Source organism: Coregonus lavaretus (genome assembly GCF_964263955.1).
Source record: "Coregonus lavaretus genome assembly, chromosome: 33".
Lineage (NCBI taxonomy): Eukaryota > Metazoa > Chordata > Actinopteri > Salmoniformes > Salmonidae > Coregonus > Coregonus lavaretus.
In genome coordinates this window covers 7,309,973-7,333,363 of record NC_140020.1, presented here as the reverse complement: position 1 = coordinate 7,333,363, position 23,391 = coordinate 7,309,973, and the positions used below count along the sequence as shown (strand labels likewise).

General features: G+C 43.4%; 3 protein-coding genes across 3 annotated transcripts in view; 1 reads left to right on the top strand and 2 right to left on the bottom strand.

The window, feature by feature from the left end:
- Window positions 1–767: 767 nt before the first annotated feature.
- LOC311108553 (transcriptional repressor CTCF-like) lies at window positions 768–2,552 on the bottom strand. Its single transcript, XM_084151206.1, has one exon. The coding sequence runs from the start codon at window positions 2,507–2,509 to the stop codon at window positions 1,085–1,087; it is 1,425 nt and encodes a 474-aa protein (XP_084007332.1). The 5' UTR covers window positions 2,510–2,552; the 3' UTR covers window positions 768–1,084.
- A 6,138-nt stretch (window positions 2,553–8,690) lies between these two features.
- LOC311108105 (axin interactor, dorsalization-associated protein-like) lies at window positions 8,691–12,913 on the top strand (the record flags this gene model as incomplete). Its single annotated transcript, XM_084150743.1, has 8 exons — window positions 8,691–8,725; window positions 9,162–9,193; window positions 9,302–9,365; window positions 9,637–9,737; window positions 10,427–10,549; window positions 10,759–10,879; window positions 11,029–11,148; window positions 11,365–12,913. The coding sequence occupies 8 exons, from the start codon at window positions 8,691–8,693 to the stop codon at window positions 11,435–11,437; spliced, it is 669 nt and encodes a 222-aa protein (XP_084006869.1). The 3' UTR covers window positions 11,438–12,913.
- A 342-nt stretch (window positions 12,914–13,255) lies between these two features.
- Window positions 13,256–23,391, bottom strand: part of LOC311108546 (transport and Golgi organization protein 1 homolog) — a 20,172-nt gene continuing 10,036 nt past the window's right edge. The window contains exons 10-26 of the mRNA XM_084151192.1: window positions 23,215–23,292; window positions 22,975–23,085; window positions 22,375–22,446; window positions 22,124–22,228; window positions 21,882–22,004; window positions 21,228–21,309; window positions 20,839–20,891; window positions 20,628–20,718; window positions 20,396–20,534; window positions 19,989–20,187; window positions 19,736–19,803; window positions 19,550–19,638; window positions 18,583–18,696; window positions 17,741–17,812; window positions 17,576–17,622; window positions 15,977–16,346; window positions 13,256–15,819 (exon numbers count right to left, since the gene is read on the bottom strand). Coding sequence (XP_084007318.1) covers window positions 15,527–15,819; window positions 15,977–16,346; window positions 17,576–17,622; window positions 17,741–17,812; window positions 18,583–18,696; window positions 19,550–19,638; window positions 19,736–19,803; window positions 19,989–20,187; window positions 20,396–20,534; window positions 20,628–20,718; window positions 20,839–20,891; window positions 21,228–21,309; window positions 21,882–22,004; window positions 22,124–22,228; window positions 22,375–22,446; window positions 22,975–23,085; window positions 23,215–23,292 — 2,106 coding nt within the window. The 3' untranslated portion in view covers window positions 13,256–15,526. The remainder of the gene's footprint in view (window positions 15,820–15,976; window positions 16,347–17,575; window positions 17,623–17,740; window positions 17,813–18,582; window positions 18,697–19,549; window positions 19,639–19,735; window positions 19,804–19,988; window positions 20,188–20,395; window positions 20,535–20,627; window positions 20,719–20,838; window positions 20,892–21,227; window positions 21,310–21,881; window positions 22,005–22,123; window positions 22,229–22,374; window positions 22,447–22,974; window positions 23,086–23,214; window positions 23,293–23,391) is intronic.

Here is a 23,391-nt window from a genome sequence, read left to right as displayed (position 1 = left end):
TCATTACTAGGAGACAGAACACATCTCCTTCCTGAGCGGTATGACGGCTGCGTGGTCCCATGGTGTTTATACTTGTGTACTATTGTTTGTACAGATGAACGTGGTACCTTCAGGCATTTGGAAATTGCTCCCACGGATGAACCAGTCTTGTGGAGGTCTACAAATATTTTTCTGAAGTCTTGGCTGATTTCTTTTGATTTTCCCATGATGTCAAGCAAAGAGGCACTGAGTTTGAAGGTAGGCCTTGAAATACATCCACAGGTACACCTCCAATTGACTCAAATGATGTAATTTAGCCTATCAGAAGCTTCTAAAGCCATGACATCATTTTCTGGAATTTTCCAAGCTGTTTAAAGGCACAGTCAACTTAGTGTATGTAAACGTCTGACCCACTGGAATTGTGATACAGTGAATTATAAGTGAAATAATCTGTCTGTAAACAATTGATGGAAAAATTACTTGTGTCATGCACAAAGTAGATGTCCTAACCGACTTGCCAAAACTATAGTTTGTTAACAAGAAATTTGTGGAGTGGTTGAAAAACGAGTTTTAATGACTCCAACCTAAGTGTATGTAAACCTCCGACTTCAACTGTACCAGGAATAATGAAGCAGAATAATAACAGATGTTTGGTGAATCTATGAATTAGGTATGACCACTGGAGTCTTTGCCACTCAAAATATTTTTTTATTACATTTAAGTCATTTAGCAGACGCTCTTATCCAGAGCGACTTACAGGAGCAATTAGGGTTAAGTGCCTTGCTTAAGGGCACATCGACAGATTTTTCACCTAGTCGGCTCGGGGATTAGAACCAGCGACCTTTCGGTTACTGGCACAACACTCTTACCCACTAAGCTACCTGCCGCCCCAGACCAAAGCAATTGGAACTTAAACTGTTACAGTGAATGCATGGAAGGATGTGGGTTTGAGAGTGAAAAGAAACACAGATTTGTTAAAAACAAATTATGAAAATAAAGAGTAAAGCGGAGTGGTTTGTAATATGGCAGATCATATGAAGAGGGTGGACTTGAAGGGAAAGGTTGAGAGAAGGGGGAAGTCCTTGAGCTGTCTGTGTGGGCTAGATCACCGGTCCATCATGCTGAGGATCATCTCAGGGGTGAGATCTCCGTTGGACGCAACCTCTGCTACAGGCAGCGCCACCCCTGCCTCTGCCTTCTCTGACTGCTCAACCACCACCTCTATGGCAGCCTGCTCAGCCTCTGGCTCATTCTTCACTATGATGTTCTCTATGGCACCTGTATTCTCATCCTCCACCTGGATGATGGCTGCTGCTGCAGCAGCCTTGCCCTTAGGGGTAGCCTTGCTAGCTTTGGCAGGTGAGGCGGGTTTGGGGGGTCTACCGCGTTTCCTCTTCACGGGAGGCTCCACAGGGGCAGGGATAGGCTTGGTGGGTGGAGCCTGCTCCAACTCCATCTCCTCCTCTTCTTCGTCCTCCAGCAGTGCCGCCTCAGCCTCCTCATCCTCTTCATCAATGTCATCCAACTCAGGATCAGCATTGTCCTCACTGTCGTCGTCATCATCGTCCTTCCTTGAGCGCATCTTCCTCTTCCTCCCACCTCGTCCTCTCTTGGGTGGGGTTCCATTCTCTCCTTCACCAGGATCCCCGTTACAGTTCTCTGCATGTCTGGCCATGGTGTTCCTGCGGGTGAAGGTCTTGCCACACTTTGTGCACACAAAGGCAGTCGGTACAAAGTTGGGGTCATGGTAGCGCCGGAAATGCATGTCGAGGAGCTGCTTCTGACGGAAGGTCTTCTCGCACTGGCTACAGGAGTAAGGCTTCTCTCCTGTGTGCGTGCGCCTGTGCATCAGCATGTGGCGCTCTTGTCTGCAGCAGTAGTCACACTGGTCACACTTGAAGCGTTTCTCATTCTTGTGGGACTTCTGGTGCTGGATGAGAGCGTAGCGCTCGTGGAACACAGCATCACAGTAACGGCATTTCCTGCCCTGCTCAATGAACGAGTGCTGCTTACGCAGATGGACACCCAGGTCACTCTTGCGGGCGATAACTGTGTCACAGTGGGGGCAGTGGAACTTGGCCACGTTCTCTGTGTGCTTCTGCAGGATGTGCATCTTCATGGTTCCACTCTGGGTGAAACGGGGGTGGCAGATGTAGCATTCGTATGGCTTCTCTCCCGAGTGTGTCCTCATGTGTCTCTTCAGCTTGTAGGAGTCTCTGCTGGCGTAGCTGCACAGACTGCACTGGAACGGACGCTCCCCGGTGTGGGAATGGATGTGCCGCTTCAGCTTGCTCACCTCCACACTGGCATAGTCACACATGGAGCACTTGAAGGGTTTCTCATGAGTGTGCTTGTAGCGACGATGTCGGACCAGCTCTCCGCTGGTCACAAAGGCCATGTCACAATCTTGACACTTGTGTGGTCTGGTACCTGTGTGTGTGTTGAGGTGGTTCCTCAGCAGGGTAACGGTCCTGAAGGCCCTTCCACACAGATGGCACTTGTGGGGCCTCTCGTCCGTATGGCTCTTCATGTGTCGGTCCAGGTTGGAGCGGCGGGGACAGGTGTAGCTACACAGCTCACCTGTCCCCGATTTTGACATTTATTTAATCACTGAAAATCCTGCCAAAGCATATTCTGTAGGAGGGGTTAATATGAATTTAAAATAATTTGATATGATTTATATGAATCGGGTCATGAACATATGGACTTAAATGAACAAGGGAGAGGTTAAACGTAGGCTAAGTCTGGCATAAGCTTATTCCCACACTTTACAATAACTCTGTTGCAGTGGTCTTAGGTAGTCTCCGTATAGGCTATTCCCTCCATCGCGACACTGCTGCCCAGATGAAGAGCTTGTGATCTCCATGCAGCACCACAGCACCATGCGCCTTCGGAAAAGCACCCCTCAGCCTCAGAAGATGCCCTTCTGGAGGCATGCTGCCATAGTCATTATACCCTAATGTAGGCCTATTTGCCTACTAGCCAAATAAAGTGCAGAACATGCATGATGCGTGCAACTCATCATTCCAAATTATTTGAACATTTAATTAATCCTTCATTCAGTTCAGTCAATCAGTATGTCATCCATTCTGTCATTTGTCTGAGTTGCAATAGGAACTAAATAAAAAAGAATAGAACAGTCTTATCCATTTGTGAAATCCATGTGTGTATTCAAAATTATCAAAATTATCCAAAGTTCTTTAGCCTATCACTTTAATAATTCTATGTTTAATTTAGGCCTATTCAAATAAAAAAATAAGCCTTCAACTTGTAGGCATTGCAATTTAGGCTATCATTTTGGGTACTGGTGTCTTGCGGAATAATTTTAGAACTCTATTTGTGTTTTATAACTGTTTTTATTATAAGCCCCTTAAAAAGAGGCCCTAGCTCACAGGTGTCTAAATATAGCCTCTAAATTAATTTTCAACAAAATAGTTTAAGAAGCACATGCAGTGGCTGATAGGGAAAACAGTACCGGCAATACGAATAGGCTATAGATAGTCTTGACCAGTAGGAACCCCTTGGCTATTTCACTCAGGACAGGTTATAGCCAAGACTTAATCAATTTTTTGTTTTGTCTCATTTATTGATGTGGATATAGCCTCTGCGTGATGGGGTTGTGCAACGCAAATGGCTATAACAAGCCTACATACAGAGTGGAATTCGCAAATACAACAGTCAAAATGCCTAATATAAGGCCTACGCTCCCAAATACTGGAAAAAGTGTGATTCATTAGGTTACATGATCACCACAGTAGCCCCACGCGGCTATAAAAAATAAATTATGCAATTATATGGCCATTAAATAACACACAACAGCATCGCATATTTAGATAGTGGAGTAGCCCTAGACTAAATCATATTTACTTTCTATTTTGCAGCTCAGGCGGTTATTCTAGACAAGGCTCTTCTGTGTCTTTATAGGGTAATTCTCACACAAGTAATTTGATGAAGGCCCAAGTCTATATTACGCAATCTACTGGTATAACATCATTATCAAATGCCGTTCTAAAACAAGCTCTAGACTTTTATTTTGGAAATGAAACCGGAAGCTGCAAAGCAACTCTAACTCTGGGCTAGAGTTGCTTGATTGACTAGATAACTATGTTCGTTTCATGTCCTTTGCAGATGCCACATTCCTGACAAAAGTTTGTAAGTATAAAAAAGATCGGTAGCCGAGTAATGGGAGACGTAAAGTAAGAATTGAACATGTAAATGTTCATTCATAGTCGTAACCAAGGATTTGTACGTTTACATATCTAATTTAACAGTTACGTTTCATGTTTCACGAATGGATTTTCTTACGATCCTAATGATACGTACGTTCAACCTTTTGGCAGCTATCTGTCTCCTGTAAATCGCTCTGGATAAGAGCATCTGCTAAATGACTATAATGTAAAATGGAAAGTGCAGGTGTTCCTAATGTTTTGTACACTCAAATCATATTGAGAAATAATTAAATTTGGCATATTTATAAAATCTTGGCCCTACGCAGGAGCATTGCAAGACACCATAACTGTTGATCTATATGTGGCACAAACGTAATCTTGATGTAATTTGAAACCTCTGTGTAATACATGTCATTAGGCAAGATTTAAAAATAATTTAAGAAATGTGCATTAGAAAGTATGAAAATTAATATCACAAATAGGTATGTTTTCCTGGCACAAAGTTAGAGTGGGATCTCTGGGACTTTTAGAGTTATGACCATATAAATGATATGTGGGGTAGGGGTATGTTGAACTCTATTCTTCCTATTGCCAGAACAGCACAGAGAGCAGCGCTGCCTTTCTTTTGATCCTATCAGTATCCACACATGGTCCAACGACACTGCTAATATTATGCATAACCCTAACCTTAAATTAAGACCAAAAAAATGAAGCTTATGAGGCATTCGTTGTATTCTTCAAGAATCAATGAGTACATATAGTAGCAAACGTCGGAGCAGGAAAAGGAACCCGGGGCGCTGGCGTGAAATTTGCCTACGCATCGCGCCAATAGGGTTAACCCACTTGGTGGGAATTGTAACATGGCTCATATAACAAGGATTGATATACTGCCCCCTCCAAACAGGAAGGCACATCCCCTTGCTTCGACTTCTCAGCCACTTTTCAAGTCTGGGCTATGCGTTCCAATGGTCTCACAGCCGCCATCCCACTTCTGACACCAATGTAGCGAACGGCGGAGCAGGGAAGCAAACCCAGGTCGCTGGAGTGAAAGGCAAACACCCTACTGATCACACCAAAAGGATTTGCTTCCCATTTCTGCCGTTCGCTACAATATAAGTCAAAAAATGTATGTAGGAACTGCAGACTGCCCCTTTAAGTACATTTAAAACCAGATAGCTAACTTCAGACTTTCACTCAAGTAGCTAGGTAGTATTTTGCTAAATAGTCATATCATTGGGGGAAAAAGTACGCAATTGTCATACTCATACTTTACTAAAAGTAATGATAGAATGACTCAAGTAAAAGCAACTTTACTGGGTGATTTTCACTTTTACTTTAGTAATTTCTATTAGGTATCTTTACTTTTAGTCAAGTATGACAATACTAGCCAGCTATCTAAAATGTACATTCAACCAGTCTCTTTGATTCATGGCTAACTTCTACCTCTTTATTCTTCGTTCTTCGCAGATTCATCGTCTTCAGCTGTAGAAGAATTTGAGCTTTCTATTTTGATAAATTTTTGCTAGCTGAGCAAAATAGCTATGTTTTGTTCTTTCCTTTCTTCAGTGTTGGCAGAGCCTTCCGTGGCCAGAGAATATTAGACAAGTCTATGTCTTAAAAACCTCAAGCCAACTATAAATTGTAGAAATTCGTATACAAATATTGAAAGCATTTAATGAGACAACTAAATATTGTCCCATTTACATTGTGTATTTTATTGACGTTCCCTAACTTACCGGTTATGTCTATGGGTTAGCGCCGAAGCACCTGAAAGGGGCACACACATGGAATTTTCGGAAGTTTTTATTTTCGGAGTTTTAATTAAACACGTGATTTCTTTTGATAAGAACTGTACTGAAGACTTACTGTAAACCTGGGATACGAAATGTATGAAATGTTTGACTGTTTTTCATTAAAGAAGTTGTGTACTAAAGATATTGACACTTCTCAGCATGTCTTAGTGAATGGATGGAGAGGGTGAACTCTGATCCTAAGAGTAAAACTGATCCTAATCCATTTGACCTATGTCCATTACTAAATTATGTTTTTGATGATAATGTTAATACTCAGGAACTATGCTTGTCCTGGGTCATGTTCATTAGGCACCAAACTGAATAAATGTTACTTAAACCGGGAGTCACTACCTAGATTTGTCCAACAAGGTATGCTAATTTTAGTTTCTACAGATGGTGTTATGGGGATGGAAATGGTTATTTCCTCCATGCTGATCCATTGGTGTGTGCTAGATAACTAAAGCTTTGTCACGGATTCAGCCGAGGCTGCTCCTCCTCCTTGCTCGGGCAGGCTTCGGCGTTCGTCATCGCCGGAGTACTAGCTGCTACCGATCTATGTTTCTGTGTTCTACTTGTTTTGTCTTTATTGTTCACACCTGGTTCCCATTATGTATTGATTTCTTCCCTATTTAACCCTCTGGCTCCCACTGTGTTTTGTGCGTGTTTGGTTGTTGTCTGGTGAGCGGGTTTGTTCCTCCCTGCGTGGAGGTTATGTTATTTACGTTACCTGCGCCTGACTTTGTCCTACTGCATCACACTGACCTCCTGAAAAGCTTATTTTATTAAATTCCATTGTTGCATGCACTGCATTATGCATTACATATTTGCTTTTCACTGTCTATGAAGATATAGCCTTGAATCATATAAATTGTATGCATCGTTTGTTTTTCTTCATGGTTTTGTGCAGGTGATTGTATATCATGACAAATTGGTAGAATGCTTAGAATATGTGTTGGAGGTTGAAATGGGAGACAGTGCTAAGTTTCTTTTAAGTTGAGAGAATTCTCAAAATGGGGGAATGTGAGAGCAAAATTACAAGATTATGTTATAATACTGTTCTTGCATCAATTGGTTGTTTTCTGCAATAGAATAGGGTTCTTAGAACTCGTCTGTGTTAACACTGGCAGTAGATTTACGATGCCTTTGGTGATAAAACCTACAGCATGCATTCCATAGAATTAATTGGTGTTTGTGTATAATGAGGTACCAGGGAGAGATGGCTCGGGTATGTATAATGATGAGTGGAAGCTTCTCTTAAGGGCCAAACTCTGGTTTCTGGACAATAAGAACAGTCTTCATAGCAAATGCTATCTGGCTGGGGGATACTCCTTTCTCATATATCAAGTCTCACCTTATGACCCATTCCATACATCTGTTATGTGTCATGTAGACTAAGAGGGTGTATCTTTGCTATAAAATATATTTGTATTCTTTGTGTCGGGGCTCTCAGCCCAATAGTCAAGACTGTTGGGCCAACCAGCCTCTCTTATTACCTTATTGAAAAGTTTTGAATAAAGTAATATCCTGATTGGTGATTGACCCTGTCTCTCCTCATTATTGATTAGAATTTCCACTACAAACACCCCTATGCTTATGAGCACATGTACCAAAACAACAGCTTGATATGAAACTATTAATAGCATAGATAGAGCTAACAACAATGGGTTCCTTATGGGAGCTAACAGAGCTATCAATGGAAATTAAATTAACAGGCACAGAATTACTATGTACAATACCCCTATCAACATGGGAAGCTGTGGCGGAATGATATCGCTGCGATTTAATGGGAGTCAATACCTTTGAGGAGCTTGATTTGATCAGTCATTGCCTCAGCGCTGCCTTATAGTGTTTGGACAGGATCCAGGAACCCAAATGATTAGGATGGATCCCATCCTCTGCTTTCAAAAGGTGTCAAAGTTGTCTACAAAAGTTACACCCAAGGAACTGCAGTACTCACGTAGCCAGTTGTGAAGTGCTAGTAGCCTGCTAAAACGTTCACTACCTCGACCCAACGAGGGCACAGGGCCAGAAATGATGGGACGTTTTTTGAGACCCAATCAAATCTTTAAAATCCTGTTTCAGACGTTCCGAGCTACCATTCCTAATGTCATTAAATCCCACATGAAGTACAACAGCATCAATCTGTGTGCTGACGTAGAGCGGTGGGAAGCAGCCTAGTAATATCCTGTACTCGGGCCCCGGGGTAGCACAGGGTTTTTGTTCCAGAAACCAAGACGTTTCTTACCATAGAGCTGCCAAAGACAACAGCCGGCGAGGTAGAAGAGGAAATCCGCCCATTCCGACGCCTCGCATGATTCGGAAGACCCGTCGAGGACTTGCGAGAGGCGGAATCTCGCACGCCTGCAACTCTTTGCACCCGGTTCGAGCCTCCCATAACCAACAAAGCCTCATTCACCGTAGAAGCCACTGGAGAGTGAGTCAGGACAGGGGACGAAGGTGCAGGTACCTCTGGATCTGATCGTGAAGCAGAAGCCTTCAGGGATGAAGGCGCCAGAACCTTTGGATCCAGGGCGGCAAAGCTGTTTGATGTCTGTATCCGTTCTGGACTTCCCACCTCCAAGGAGGCCCCAATTGCCAAAGGCGAGTGACGTGCCTCCATGGCTGGTTGGCAGGGTCAATAATAGGAACATCCACTAAGTCATCCAGAAGCATCCTACTAACTCAATTTTCCAGGGAAGGGGGAGACCCCTTCGAGGAGGGATACCTGCAGAGCACCGGCTAGTCGGTTATGGAGAGACGACAAGGTGGCGACACTCCCATCAGGTCAGAGCGGCATCCAGCTACTCCAGTGAAATGAAAGTAGGCGGACGTGGATTCCCCAGTAGCTTGTGTAAATGTTCTACTTGTTTGCTAAGAGTAGCTACTTCGCCTCTGTAGTCCTCTGCAAGCAAATAGTTGCTACATTGAAAGTCCGGACAGTCCACATTGTCCCGGAATAGAGCAAAATAAACACAGCTCCAGACAATTATAATATTGATGAAAATCCAGTGTCTGCGTTATGACTAACATATGATTACATGATGACACACTCATTCTCTTGTTTTTTTTTCTGATGATTTCTAAACCAGCTATGATACTCATTTAACTCTGTAACGCAACCTTGTGAGTGAATCACAGGCAGATTTTGTCATGTCTGCTGCAAATTCTCTCTAAAGATGTTGAATATTTCAGTATTTTCCATCTTCTTTTGCTCCTCTAGTACACACAGTCCCAGGAAGAAACTGAAACCCAGTAAGTATACCAGGAGGAATGTGGTGTCATAATCACCTAAATGCTTTACTTGTCATTACTTGGGTGTTTTGGCAATGAACTGTGTTCTTTGTGCTTTTCTCCCAACAGTTATCAAGAATATTTTGACATATAACAATGATTTTCCTTTTGATGTGCAGCCAGTGCCCTTGAGGTAAATTCTGATCTGTGAACCATCCCAATGCAGGCTACTTACTGATGTACCCAATGTAGAGACGCACACAAAACCCGTTTTTGGTTTGAGTGCACAATAATCAGAACAATTCAGAGCAAATTATGCAGTAGAACAATGGCTGCCCCAGCTGAATGCTCTAATCTAATGTTATGTGTTTTGTTACTATCTCCTAACAACATGCTGAGCCTGTAAACATTCAAAACAAGTTATGGACAATAAAGTAATCTAACTAATGAAATCTTAAATTCAGGAGAATCCTTGCTCCAGGGGAGGAGGAGAACCTGGAGGTGGAGGAGGAGAGGATGCTGCTACAGGAACAGGCTACCCAGTCCTTTCCCAACAGAGTGCCAGGTAAGTACTCACTAAGTACTTGCAAAGTACTCTCCAAATACTGTGTTGTATTCACTATCTAAGATATATGGAGCATTAATAACCTTTGGCCACAGTATGTTGTATGGTGGATCTGTTGACTGTCATTTTGCCATGGTTGTTTTCTTCTAGCTTTGTGGCCCTGTTTTGAGGGCCTTTGTGATTGCAGTCTCCTCTGTCGCCCTACTCTGTCCATGCTGTGCATGGCTTCATCGCGCCATTCACAGCTTTGCAAGGTATGGTTTGCAATAAGGGTCTGTTTTGCCATAGCATGAAAATGATTGCCTACTAATGAGCAGCTTTTTATGATCAACAACCCTGTACTACTACTAGATAGGCCTAGTTGTTGAATCTACTTATTTACAAGCGTTGACACCACAGGTATTTCATCTCAGCCTTATCTGTCAGTCAGTCTACAGCTGCTTTTTCTGCTACCTACTATTGCATAGGTAAAATAATGGTGACAGTAATGTCTTGAAAATGGATCTGCCACTGTAAATACTGGCGACACTATGGCCTCTATGGGCCCTTCTCAAAAGTAGAACATAGGGAGTAGGGTGCCATTTGGGATGCAACCATTATTTGATTTCATCTGCAGTAGCTCTGGGAAAGTGGGAATGTTTTCAGTAATCAGTGAATATTTAGATAATTACAGTTTGTGTCACCAACAGGTACATTGTTGCCACGGCTACACTCTCAACCAGGAATGTCGCTGCTCATGATAAAGATTGACATGATTGGGCTGATAGATGCAGGGCAATGCATTGATCCCTATATAACCGTTAGTGTGAAAGGTAGGATACATTGTTAACATTGCAAAGATCAAATGCTTACAATACTGTATGTTCACATCTGAAATTACTGGTATGGTCTGAAACAGTGATAATCTAGAAAAATGTTAACAGAATGATCTCTGTTGAGGTGACACTTGAAATTAAATTAAATCTATTTCCCCCCCCTGCACAACAGCCCAAGAGAATCTTAAGGTTTTGTTTCCCAACAGATTTGAGTGGCATTGATTTGAACCCAGTGCAGGACACTCCTGTGGCGACCCGAAAGGAAGACACCTACATTCACTTCAGTGCAGATATCAAGATCCAGAGACATATCGAGAGACTAAAAATGTAGTCAAACGTTCTATTTCTACTGAATTAGTAGTGGGGCTAATGCATAGTATCATGTAATATTAATCTACTACAGTGTCAGTTAATGTTCAAATCCTTGCACAGTGATTGGGCGGACAATTGTTAATACTACATTTCGTTCATGTTCAAGGGGAAGCGATTTTCTTTGAGTTCAAGCACTATAAACCCAAGAAGAGGTTTACCAGCACAACATGTTTTGCCTTCATGGAAATGGATGAGATCAAACCTGGTCCCATTGTGATCGAGCTGTGAGTGACACATTATATTGTTCAGTAACCTCTTCAAATGCACTCTCTACATTTTCTTTTTAGTTTAAAATAAATTCAATTTGATATCGATTTCTTTAGGAATATTAGTAATTGTCTAGTGTTTGCCAATAAGATGTGAAAATCTTTTTTTGGGGTCCGTCTGTCCTATGAATATTCCGTTTGAAATATTCATCTATTTATGCTCTTGGATGTCAGATACAAGAAGCCTGCTGACTTCAAGAGGAAGAAGCTTTATCTCCACCTCCACCAGACGCTGCATAAAGACTAATAATCGAGAACACTGGATGGGGCACATCAAGAAGTAGACGCACCAATTTCTACGCTGAATTCCACTGCAGTGCAGTCATCAGACATCCAGCAGTTTGGTGTACCTACAGCCTATCTGCCTCCACTCACATCAGCAATACTAAACCCAGCAGGCCCAAGGCCACGCCCTTAACTCTGTGACAGGATGGTCTTCTTTGGATGATACATTAACTATACAACGCCCTGTAAGACCCCCAACGCTTCCTTTCTCCTTGACGTTCAATGGAAAAAAAGAGTGGCGAGTTAGCAATTGGTTATGTCAGTCAACAAGCAGAAAAACTACAACCATGCTCGTCTTTAGTCTTCGTCTGCCTTTCCCTTTGGGGACCAAAGAGGTGGAGTAATAATTTGGTGGGTGCTTATATTTGTCCTATTTCACACATGTACAAGTGTGTATTAAAATGCATATGTGAATTGGAAATATGTTTTTTAAAATATCCCACTCTCCCTGAAACACCATCGGAGAGTGGGGTCATGGCCAGGGTCTGCCATTATCAACGGTGACCCTGGCGCAATTAGGGTTAAGTGCCTTGCTCAAGGGCAACTGGATCTGAACTAGCGACCTTTTGCTTACTGGCCCAACGCTCTAACCGCTAGGCTATCTGCCAGAACAATGGTCATTCAAAAAGGATTCTGAAATGCAAATTATGATGTCACCCTGTTGTAAAGGGCTTTGAAAAGAGACACCGCATGTAACTGAAGTTGATTTCTAACTTTGTTTTTAATGCTGTTCCCATCAAGGCCACAATGGATAAGTGCTATTAAAACATTGGCTGTAACTGTAGACGGGAGTAGGGGTTCCCAAAGGTTTTCACTCAGGCCCCCCCTTCCAGCATTGAGGAACATCCCTCGCACCATGTCTATTTCTATGGGCACAAGACATTGTTGGCGGAGAGAATATTGCAGGTTTAAAGCTTATTTCCTGCAATTCTACACATTTTGTCATGGGGTGCAGAGACAATATTGTAGTTTAAGCACATTTTCTTGCAAATCTATGGGCAAAAAAACCTAACTAAAATACATTAGTTGACATGGAGTAGCTGATCTGGACATTTCTGACAAGTTATAAATAGCTCTCAAGGTATCCAATGAATGAAATGACAAGAGAAACTGATGATGCCCTACCCAATTTCGAAATTGCACCTTGTGCATTCTACGATTACAACTTTCAAGAGTAATTTCAAAAATAAATATATTTTTTTGCACCCCACAGTTTGTGAACCACTGGATTAGAGCATAGACTCAAACTGTCCTATGCTCGTACTTTTCCCCCGTGTCATCACTCAGAACAACTGTCAGTGTATACAGGAAGAACAGCATCATACTATATGTAGATTTGACAGACTTGATAACATACCGCATAACATTCTACATATGCAATTAATCAACAATCAGTCAAGTGTTTTGATCGCAGTAAATCATGGCTGTGGGTACGAAGAGCAATGCTCTATAACCTACACAGTAAAACATCTCACCACAGCATACACTGAGCGCCATGATATTCATGTAATGCAAATCACGTACAAAAAAAATAGCAGGTTTTTTATTTATTTAAAAGAAATGGAAAAAAATGGAAAGTATCCCTGAAATGTAATATAACAAAACATTACAAAGTGTGAAGGTAATATGAAAGGTGTTAGATCTACATGGCTTTACACGTAATATAGCTACCCATACAGAACAATTACATTGAGCACTGTCAAACATTTCCCTTCAAACTCAAATGGGTTTCAAGAGTCTTCTCATGTTTCATATAAACAAATGGATTACATAACTGCAGTCGATTTGACAAGCTTTATTCATAAAATATCCTAAGAACATAGTAAAATAAGTTATACATCGGACCTTCAATTGACCCTTCACTAAGCCCCCCCCCCCCTGGTTACAGTTGCAACCTCAGACATTTTCCAGGGAAGCTCAATTCCAACATGCATTGAGAAAATATAACTTAAAATCTGATTTAAAACCCTAATAATTGGTAGTCGATGAGACAGAGCTAGCAAACAATGTACAAATGTATAATTTCAGATAACAGTAGCAAGTACTCCTGGTGCACTGTGCAAATATTTAGCCATTTAAACATGCATTTTTTAAAAGAAAACTCAGTTTTTGCTATAGCCCTCACTGGCTTTCATGCGATTTAAACGTGAGCTTGTCCGAGGTGTCAGATTCGACGACAGTTGCTAGCCATTGCAGCGCTGCAATTGGTTGCCCAAAATGATGGAGCGGGACTTAGCGAAGGGTCAATTTAAACAGCTTTCCATTACAGTTCATTCTTAAGCGACAGCTTTAGGGAGAGTGGTAAGATAATACATTACTTCTGAAATGATCGACCAAGCAACCTAAAGACTTGTTAAGCCCGCCCGCCCGCCCCTTTATTTTAAATCATTTCCACAGGAAACCATAACATTGTGAAATTAATACAAAATCAATGTAATATCCTTTAAGCTTTTTTTTTTTTTTTTTAACCTTACAAAATAAAAACGGAATTGTCCGGCATACAATAGAAATGTTATTGCACAATAAGCCTTCTTGCATGGTGGCAGCCTGTCATTACTCCTCAAGCCAGTTACATTTCAGACACGGAACATAAGACATTGATTTTCTGATGCTTTCATAGAAAAACTAGCTTTTTAGATGCTTCTGTTTGCAAATATATACATTATATATACACAAAAGTATGTGGACACCCCTTCAAATTAGTGGATTCGGCTATTTCCGTCACATCCGTTGCTGACCGGTGTATAAAATTGAGCACACAGCCACGCAATCTCCGTAGACAAACATTGGCAGTAGAATGGCCTTACTGAAGAGCTCAGTGACTTTCAACGTAGCACCGTTATAGGATGCCACCTTTCCAACAAGCCAGAGCTGCCCCGGTCAACTAGAAGTGCTGTTATTGTGAAGTGGAAACGTCTAGGAGAAGCTACGGCTCAGCCGCGAAGTGGTAGGCCACACAAGCTCACAGAACGGTACCGCCGAGTGCTGAAGCATGTAAAAAATAATCTGTCCTCGGTTGCAACACTCACTACAGAGTTCCAAACTGCCTCCGGAAGCAACGTCAGCACAATAACTGTTCGTCGGGAGATATATTAAAATGTGTTTCCATTGCCGAGCAGCCGCACACAAGCCTAAGATCACCATGCGCAATGCCAAGCGTCGGCTGGAGTGGTGTAAAGCTTGCCGCCATTGGACTCTGGAGCAGTGGAAACGCGTTCTCTGGAGTGATGAATCACATATTTTTTAAAATATTTTTTTTGTCATTTAGCAGACGCTCTTATCTAGAGCGACTTACAGTTAGTGAGTGCATACATTTTTCATACTGGCCCCCCGTGGGAATCGAAGCCACAACCCTGGCGTTGCAAGCGCCATGCTCTACCAACTGAGCTACATGGGACTCACGTTTCACCATCTGGCAGTCTGACGGACAAATCTGAGTTTGGCGGACGCCAGGAGAACGCTACCTGCCCGAATGCATAGTGTCAACTGTAAAGTTTGGTGGAGGAGGAATAATGGTTGGGGCTAGGCCCCTTAACGCTACAGCATACAATTACATTCTAGACGATTCTGTGCTTCCAACCTTGTGGCAACAGTTTAGGGAAGGCCCTTTCCTGTTTCAGCATGACATTGCCCCCGTGCACAAAGCAAGGTCCATACAGACATGGTTTGTCGAGATCGGTGTGGAAGAACTTGACTGGCCTGCACAGAGCCCTGACCTCAGCCCCGTCGAACACCTTTGGGATGAATTGGAATGCCTGCTGCGAGCCAGGCCTAATCACCCAACATCAGTGCCGAACTCACTAATGCTCTTGTGGCTGAATGGAACAATTCCCCGCAGCAATGTTCATATTAATGCCCATGATTTTGAAATGAGATGTTCGACGAGCAGGTGTCCACATACTTTTGGTAATGTAGTAAACAATAAAAAAAAATTCAGCCAATTTAATTCTAAAGGGAAAAATAAAGAGAGAAATCGTGGTTGATTAAACATAGCCGGAGTCGGTAATGGTAGCGGGTGGTATCCAAGTCCTCTGACATCGTTGGTGGGTGTCTAAGGCTCTGCCATGGTGGAGCTGACTGAGTCCTGGGGCTGGGGGGCAGCTGCTGCCTGCTGGGAGCTGTAGTCTTGCCCCTGGGGGCCCACAGAAGAGTCATGCCCATGGGGGGCTTGCTGCTGCTGCATGGGGGGCTGCCCAGGGAAGTCTCTGGGGCCGCCGTGAGGAGGGTATGGGGCCGCTCCTGGGGGCAGGTGCTGGGGTGGGATGGAGTGATCACGTGGCCCGTATTGCACGTAGGTACGTGGGGGTCCCATGGGTCGGGCCATAGGGGGGCCGCCGCGAACACCTGGGGAGAAGAAACATGAGAATGTGAAAAACAACATGAATATAATACCATAGTACAAAAATAACAATATCACTACTAAGTTACTAACCACAACCGAAATAACAATAACAAAGAGTCAACTTGAGGTAAAAGATGGGGGGCTGAATTCAACACCTACCGAATGGGGGAGGCACCGGCCCATAGTGAGGTGGAGGAGGGCCCCGGTGGTGTGGGTGTGGGGGGCCGTAGGCACCAGGAGGTGGAGGCCGCTGTCCGGGTGGCATCATGGGACCAGGCAGCTGTCCATTAGGTGGTGGGGGTCCGGGAGGCATCATGCCTGGGTGTCCGTTAGGTCCGTTGGCTGGTCGGTACATGGGAGGCATGAAGGGTGAGGGAGGATGGATGTTGTGGGGCCCAGGGCCAGGAGGGGGACGGTAGCAGAGTCCGGAGGGATGGCTGATGACTGGTCTGAGGGGGCCGGGGCCTGAGTCAGGGGGGGAGCTGATGGGAGAGACCAGGAGGGAGCCAGGGCCCTGAGGTCCAGAGTTCTGGAGGAACCACCAATAAACACCATTAAAACACAGAAGTCTTAAAGAGTAGATGTAGCTGTCTGTAGCCCTGTTGCTGGCACCACCAGTGAGAGCCCCTTTCGTTTGATTCAAAACAGTTTCGTTAGAACAAAACACAATCATGCACTGGTGAGAAAGAACTTCAATATCCCACAATAGTAAGTGAAGTTACGCAGTCTCACAAAAAAAAAGAACAAATGATCACACATTTAAGTTCCACCCACTGTGATTTCGGAATCAGGACCGTTTCCACAAAGCATTAACCTCAAAACACACACAGCTTTTAATGATAACAAAATTCACATCATGCAGTTGTGCTGAAGTTATGGCTTTCTAGAACAGTGTCACCACATTTCATTCAGTGGGGGTGGTGTTGTAATGTAGGGAACTGGTAAGACAAGTACCCACGCATGTGAAAATCCAGCCAGCAATGTTCAAGTAACTGTTCAGTGTTCCCAGATTTCAATGAAATATGACCTATACCTAATTACAATATGAGTGAAATAGTTTTCCTTCCAAAAAATGGTCATTAAGCATGTTAAAAATAAGCTTTTCTGTGTTGGAATCGTGTGGGCGTACCCCAACAACAGAATGGTGTGGGCGTATACCGGTCATAAAAAATATTCATGCGAGTAGACCGCTGATTGGCCAGCTCATCGTCCTCAGGAGGATGACATCATCCTCGTATACCGGTATACTATGAGGAACTAGCACACATTTTTGAAATGGTCAGTTTGCGATACAAACTTGAGGTTGTTTTTTTCCTCTTCAATTTACACTTTGGCCACAAACACGAGTTAATCATTCTGAAAATCATTCTGTTTTCACTGGACAGTTACTGTTAAGTCTGACAACCCTGTGAAGCCACTAGCCCACTGCCTGCCATTGATCCATGACTGGGGTAAGCATGCTCACACACATATCCACATCCCTGCCACCGTGCCTCAGCCTCCTACATAATACTCACTGCCTCTGGGTTCTCTGTGGAGGCCTGGGCCTCAGCCTGTGACTCTGCCTCTAGTGGAGTGGTCTGCTTTAGAGCAAACACACCCACATGATGGATGGAGGAACAGGGGGGAGAGATGCACATAAGACTAAGGACTCAAGGTGTCTCATTGAAACTTTCCTTGGCTAGTTCCCCTCCTGACGTCGTAACGTAATAAGGAACTAAATAAGTTGTGGACATTGTCACAAATTGACAAACTTACCGAGCTTTCCAGACTGCTTGGAGAGGATGTCCGTGGTGCAATGGTGTCTAACGGCGGAGTAAAGAACAGAATGATTAGAGGAAATACAGCTTGGATAATACAGATATTGGATCATAGGGAATAATACTGAATCAACCTTCACTGACAAATAAAAATCACCCCTACCAGGTCTAGCAGCCACTGGGTGTTTGTGGTCAGGGGGGTAACGGCCGTGAGGGTCAGATGGAGGTCGTGGTCCTGTTGAACACAAAATACACGGTCATTCATCAGCCTACTTCCAAGGCTAATGTGAACACTGCCATATTCTCTAACCTCTTCTTGGCTCTCCTGGTTGTCATTAGGCACCTGAGTCTTCACATTACTCGTTCATGCTACCATCTATTTATAGCAGTGTCTGGTCTATTTGCAGTCTCAGGAAAATGTTTGGCCATATCCTGGTAGGATATTATTATTCCACAACTAGAACACTTGTGAATCAATATTAATACCACATGGCTAAAGAACAACAAGGGAACACAACGGCTAAGGCTTTTGTAACCTGACTATCTCAAGGACATGCCCCTCACATATGACCTCACAACAGCTGAACACAACCAAGACAACAACATAGTACTGAAAGAGCAGGAGGAACGCACGAGGGGGATGGTGAAAGAAAGCGGAGGCAAGGGGACATTCTGGACCGCCTGTACACGCAAACCCGGTTGAGAAAGATGGGTACAGCGGTAGGTATGAGGAGAAAAGATGGCAGTGAAAGGAAGAAAATCAAAATGTAAACAGGAAGTAATCAGAAGACTAAGATAAGAGGAGAAAGTGGTCAGAGGTAGGAACCAACTAGGAACAGGATGAGAGCAGTAGGAAGAAAAGGGGACATGATTGAAACAGGATATAAAGGAAGGAAAAAAGGAAAGGTGAAAAAGATAGGAGGGGTTTGATTGGCTGAGGGACGGTACTGCTTGGCCAATCAGCAGGGCCGAGGCTGTCTGGGGCGGGGGTTTCTGGAGACTCACCGTAGGGCTCGTTCCTTCGCCCCACAGGGGCAGAGGGAGGTCGCCCGGGACCCTCCATCATGAGAGGGGGAGACGGGGCACCTCCGCTCACGGGCGAGGGCCCGTACGAATCACCTGTTTAAACCAAACCATTTAACATCATTTAAACGATGAACACCCAACCAACACCACACAGCCAAATACTGTGGTCAGTCTCTCCACATTGGTCCAGCTTCAAGGAATAGGCATCAAACAACAACACAACTCCACATATTTCCAATGGTAGAGCTCCAACAGCAGATGGGCTATCCAACAGTCAAAAAGAAAAGTCCAAGAAATCATCTGAAACGCAATCACAGCTATTATCCAACTGACAATAGAATAGAGCCAAACCAACTGGGACTCTCAAAGAACACAAGGGTCTGTTCAGGAGGGTGCAACATTGCAGAATGTTCAGATATAAACATATGGTGTATCCATCTCTGTCCTCCAGAATAGGGAGTCATTTCAGCTCTATTCATTCCATGTCTATCTGCAAAATACAGTGAGCTCTAAAAGTATTGGGACATTGACACATTTTTGGTTGTTTTGGCTCTGTACTCCAGAACATTGGATTTAAAATGATACAATAGCTGTGTTCCTATACCCATAATAACATACTGTATAGTACATACTTAATGAGTATATACTACATACTATTAGTTCATTTTAGTATACTGTAAACGGTATCCTTTCAGTTGATTGTACTAGCGCGTCGCCTGTACCCTCAAATGAAAGCTGACAGTCTGCACTTACCCTAATAGTCATTGTATCATTTAAAATCCAAATAGCTGGAGTACAGAGCCAAAACAACAACACAATTGTCAGTGTCCCAACACTTTTGGAGCTCTCTGTACGTTCTCAACATTTTGCCTTACTGAATGCACCCCAGATGTGCCAGTCGCCAGCGCCTAGTAACATTGGGAACTCTGTGGGGATTGGTTCTTACCTCGTCGGAGAGACATGGGAGCCATCCCAGGGGTGGGTTTGAACAGAGGCCTACGGAGCTCATTCAGCTTGCTGGACATCTCTGTCAGTCTAGGGTGAAAAAGAGAACAGGCAAATCTAGCCTTGTATAGCTAACCCCATTGGTATAGCCCAATTGAGTTTGTTGTAGTAGTGTTGTTGCACTCACTTGTTACGGAGGTTAGTTGATTCCTTTTTCTCGTCCAACAGAGCTCGCTCTGCGGCGCGTGCCATCACCTAGAGAGAAGGAATGTTTGGGACTTTACATTTACCTTACGAATGATTGGTCAAACAGTAGACATGTTTGTTTTTTTATGTCCTTGTCGTTCTACATGTGTGCCATCAGTGGGGGGTTGAGAAACGAGCAGCAGACACACTAACGTTGTTGCTGTAACAAATAAGTTGTACTGCATTGTACATACCCAGTTCTCGTGGGATTTCTGCTCTTGCTCAATGATCTGGGCTTTGTAGGACTTCTCGGTCTGTTTCAGCTCGTCCTGGATCTCCTTGATACGCTGCCTGCATACCTTGACCTCCTCCTCGGCCTCCAGGGCCATGCCGTCCACCTCAGTCAGCCTGTCCTCCTTGTTGCGACGCTCAAACTCCTCCTTGGTCAGCTTCCTGTGAGGTGACACACACACAAATCAAATCAAGCTTTATTTAAAGTGCATTCAATAATCTCAATATACTTCACAGCAAAAAAATAAAAGAGACGTTTTGAAGACGACACATTGAGGAAAAAGTCATTGTTATTTTTACATGCCGTGGTGCCACTGAGAACAAAACCTACAATGGTGAACTGAACTGAAAAGCATCTAGCTCTACTTACTGCTGCAAGGCGTTCTCCTTCTGCTGGTACATCTCTGTGATGATCTCGTTCTTCTGCTGCAGTGTCTTGTACTGGTTCTCCAGGTGGTTCTTATCACTTTTCACCAACAAGATGTCGTGCTCCAGCTTCTGGTATTGTTCTGTGGCGATAACAAGTTGATTGTGTTGAGAGAGAGAGAAAAGGGAGTGATGCATATCAAACTCTAGCTGCTGGGATATAGTGCTTGACATACCTTCCAGCTCTTTCCTGGCTTTCTCTTCGTTCAGCAGCTTGGTCATGAAGCGATCGCGCTCTTCCTCCACGACAGACAGAGTGGTCTGCACCTGTGGTAAGTTGTGCCAAGAGTTAGTAAGAGTTGACTCACTTCTTGGTTCTGAGTATCAGTATTTTGGCTTTCAGGTACACAGAAATGTGGGTTTGTTCAAGAATGGACTCCGTCTTACCCGAGAGACATCCATCATTTGCTTAATGCGGTTTCGGATGACGGTCTGTTTGTCTGAAACAGATCCAACATGATTCTAAACACATTAGGTTACTCAGATACAAACTGGGGCTATCCATATCGGCCTAATGATGCGATCATCAGTCTTAACTGCGTCAGGCAGACCAATTCTGATCTTATTTCCACTAACTGGCTTTTGACCAATCACATCAGATCTTTTCACATCAGCTCTTTTTCAGAGCTGATCTGATTGGTCAAAAGACCAATAAGTGGGGGGGAAAGAATTGGGCTACCTGTCTAAACGCAGCCTTAGTTGGACAACACTTACATATTCGACATGTTAATTAGCAAGTTATCAAGTTATTTATGACAAGGTGTCAGGTGAATTACCGTTAGAGGCTTCCCCGTTGGCCATGACGCCTCCTTTCAAGTCGTCGCAGGTCTCCAGGTCTCCCAGGAGGTCAGACAAAACCTGCCAGAGGGAGAGAACCACCAATTATACACTACACTTCTCCCCTGGGATCAGTCAACAAGAAGGACTTCCAGACTATCATTTTTGAACAAATACATAAAGCTTATTAAAGAGCAGTGCTACTATCAAGAGCAGTGATAGTATAAAGAGCAGTGATAGTATAAAGAGCAGTGATAGTATAAAGAGCAGTGATAGTATAAAGAGCAGTGATAGTATAAAGAGCAGTGATAGTATAAAGAGCAGTGATAGTATAAAGAGCAGTGATAGTATAAAGAGCAGTGATAGTATAAAGAGCAGTGATAGTATAAAGAGCAGTGATACTATAAAGAGCAGTGATACTATAAAGAGCAGTGATACTATAAAGAGCAGTGATACTATAAAGAGCAGTGTGCAGGTTTCTTTTTTTCTCATCTTATTCTACTGTTACCATGCACCTGCAAAAAAGATAGCTCAGATGTTTGAGTGCCTTTTGAATTTTGGAACAAATACACGTGCCATGTTTCATTCATCATTAGGGTGCATTTGAGAAAGTGTGAACAGGAATTGAAAAAATAAACATTCACACAACTCACCTCAACGTTATGGTCCTTCTGAGCGAGGGAGTCCTCCAGCTCTTTCTGGGACTTCTGGTAGACTTTGATCTTCTCGCTCATCTCCCTGTGCTTCTCCTCCCACGACTTGGCAGCATGGTGCAGCTGGAAGGAGGATATTAGGTCATAAGGACGGTGCGATGCAGGCCCTGCATGGCCAAAGACTTCTGCACCATATGTTATGTGGCTTAAAGTGTGAATGGTTGTTCCGTGTTGGTACTCACCGAGACGTTCTCCTGTCTCAGGGCGCCGATATCCTTCTCCAGAACCTGGTGCTGGACGTTCCGTGCATCTTCGCGGAGCTTGGCTTCTTCCATCAGAATGGTTTGCTTACAGAATGAAAAATAAGGATAATCAAATATTTGTGCTCTATACTGTGCTACATATAAGAAATGGCCACATTTACATGTTGCAATGTTGATGTTTACATCTTTGATATGTTTACATTGGACACGTTCACATCTACGATACGTACCTTTGAGAGAGCGTCCTGAGTCTTCTTTCTGCTACGCTTCAACTTCTCAATGGTTTTGTCCATTTCTGATATCTATAGGTATAGATAAAGATGAACATAATGACAACCATTCTTCTCTGTGCTGCCCGACAAGTCATCCTATTTAGGCTATTAGCTGGCTAATAGTAGCTGCCTATGCGGTCTGACGACACAATTTTAGTAGTTCTTCAAACTAGATAAGGCATACTTTTAAGACTGTTGAATACCACCTAATCAATCAATTAGATGTCTTTCCAGACAGGAAGGAACTGCTCTCTAGGGCAGCTATCCCTTTCTTTTGTGTTCTGTCCCTTCCTCTATGTGTCTGCCAGGGCAAGTCTAGGTGCAATGGATTGTGGTCACTGCAGTTAATAACCACATTTTGAATATTTGCTTCCTACAATGTTCCAAAGTTTGTGCTTGATTTGATTCCGCTCTAGAGAAACGGTGCGTTGAGCTCCCAGGAAAAAAAACGAACTTAATGGAATTCAAATAATTGAACAGACGTCGATCAATTGGTTGTTAAAAAAACAACAAAGGAAAACCCCCCGACATTTCAGCTTATCGCTCAGCACGACTCACCATATCTTCATGTTTCGCCATCTTTGTCCGCTCTTCGTCAAAGGATCTGGTGAGCAAGTTCTTTTCCTCGTCCAGGCACTCATTTTGTCTCTCCATCTCTTGCACAAGATTCTGGATAGATATTGAAAAAGAAAAGGATAAGTCCATTTTTTTTAAACGATGGAAAACAAAATCAAACAAGTAAACAATAGTCAGCCTGACAATGACATGTGATCATGAGAATATTTCCCAGAGGCTCACTTTTAGTTCCTGGATCTTCTCCAGAGATGAGGTGGAAGATTTCTCTGACAGCTTTTGCTTTTCTTTGAGTTCTTCGCCCTGAGGGGAACCCAGTAGAAATAGATGATCAAAACATGGTTACGCCTCTTAATTCACATTGAACCCAAAGTCTGGATCTTGGTCAGTGAAAAGTCTCAG

Excerpts from the sequence above, each read along its gene's own strand:
- LOC311108553 (XM_084151206.1), bottom strand. The coding sequence starts at position 2,509 with ATGAAGAGCCATACGGACGAGAGGCCCCACAAGTGCCATCTGTGTGGA.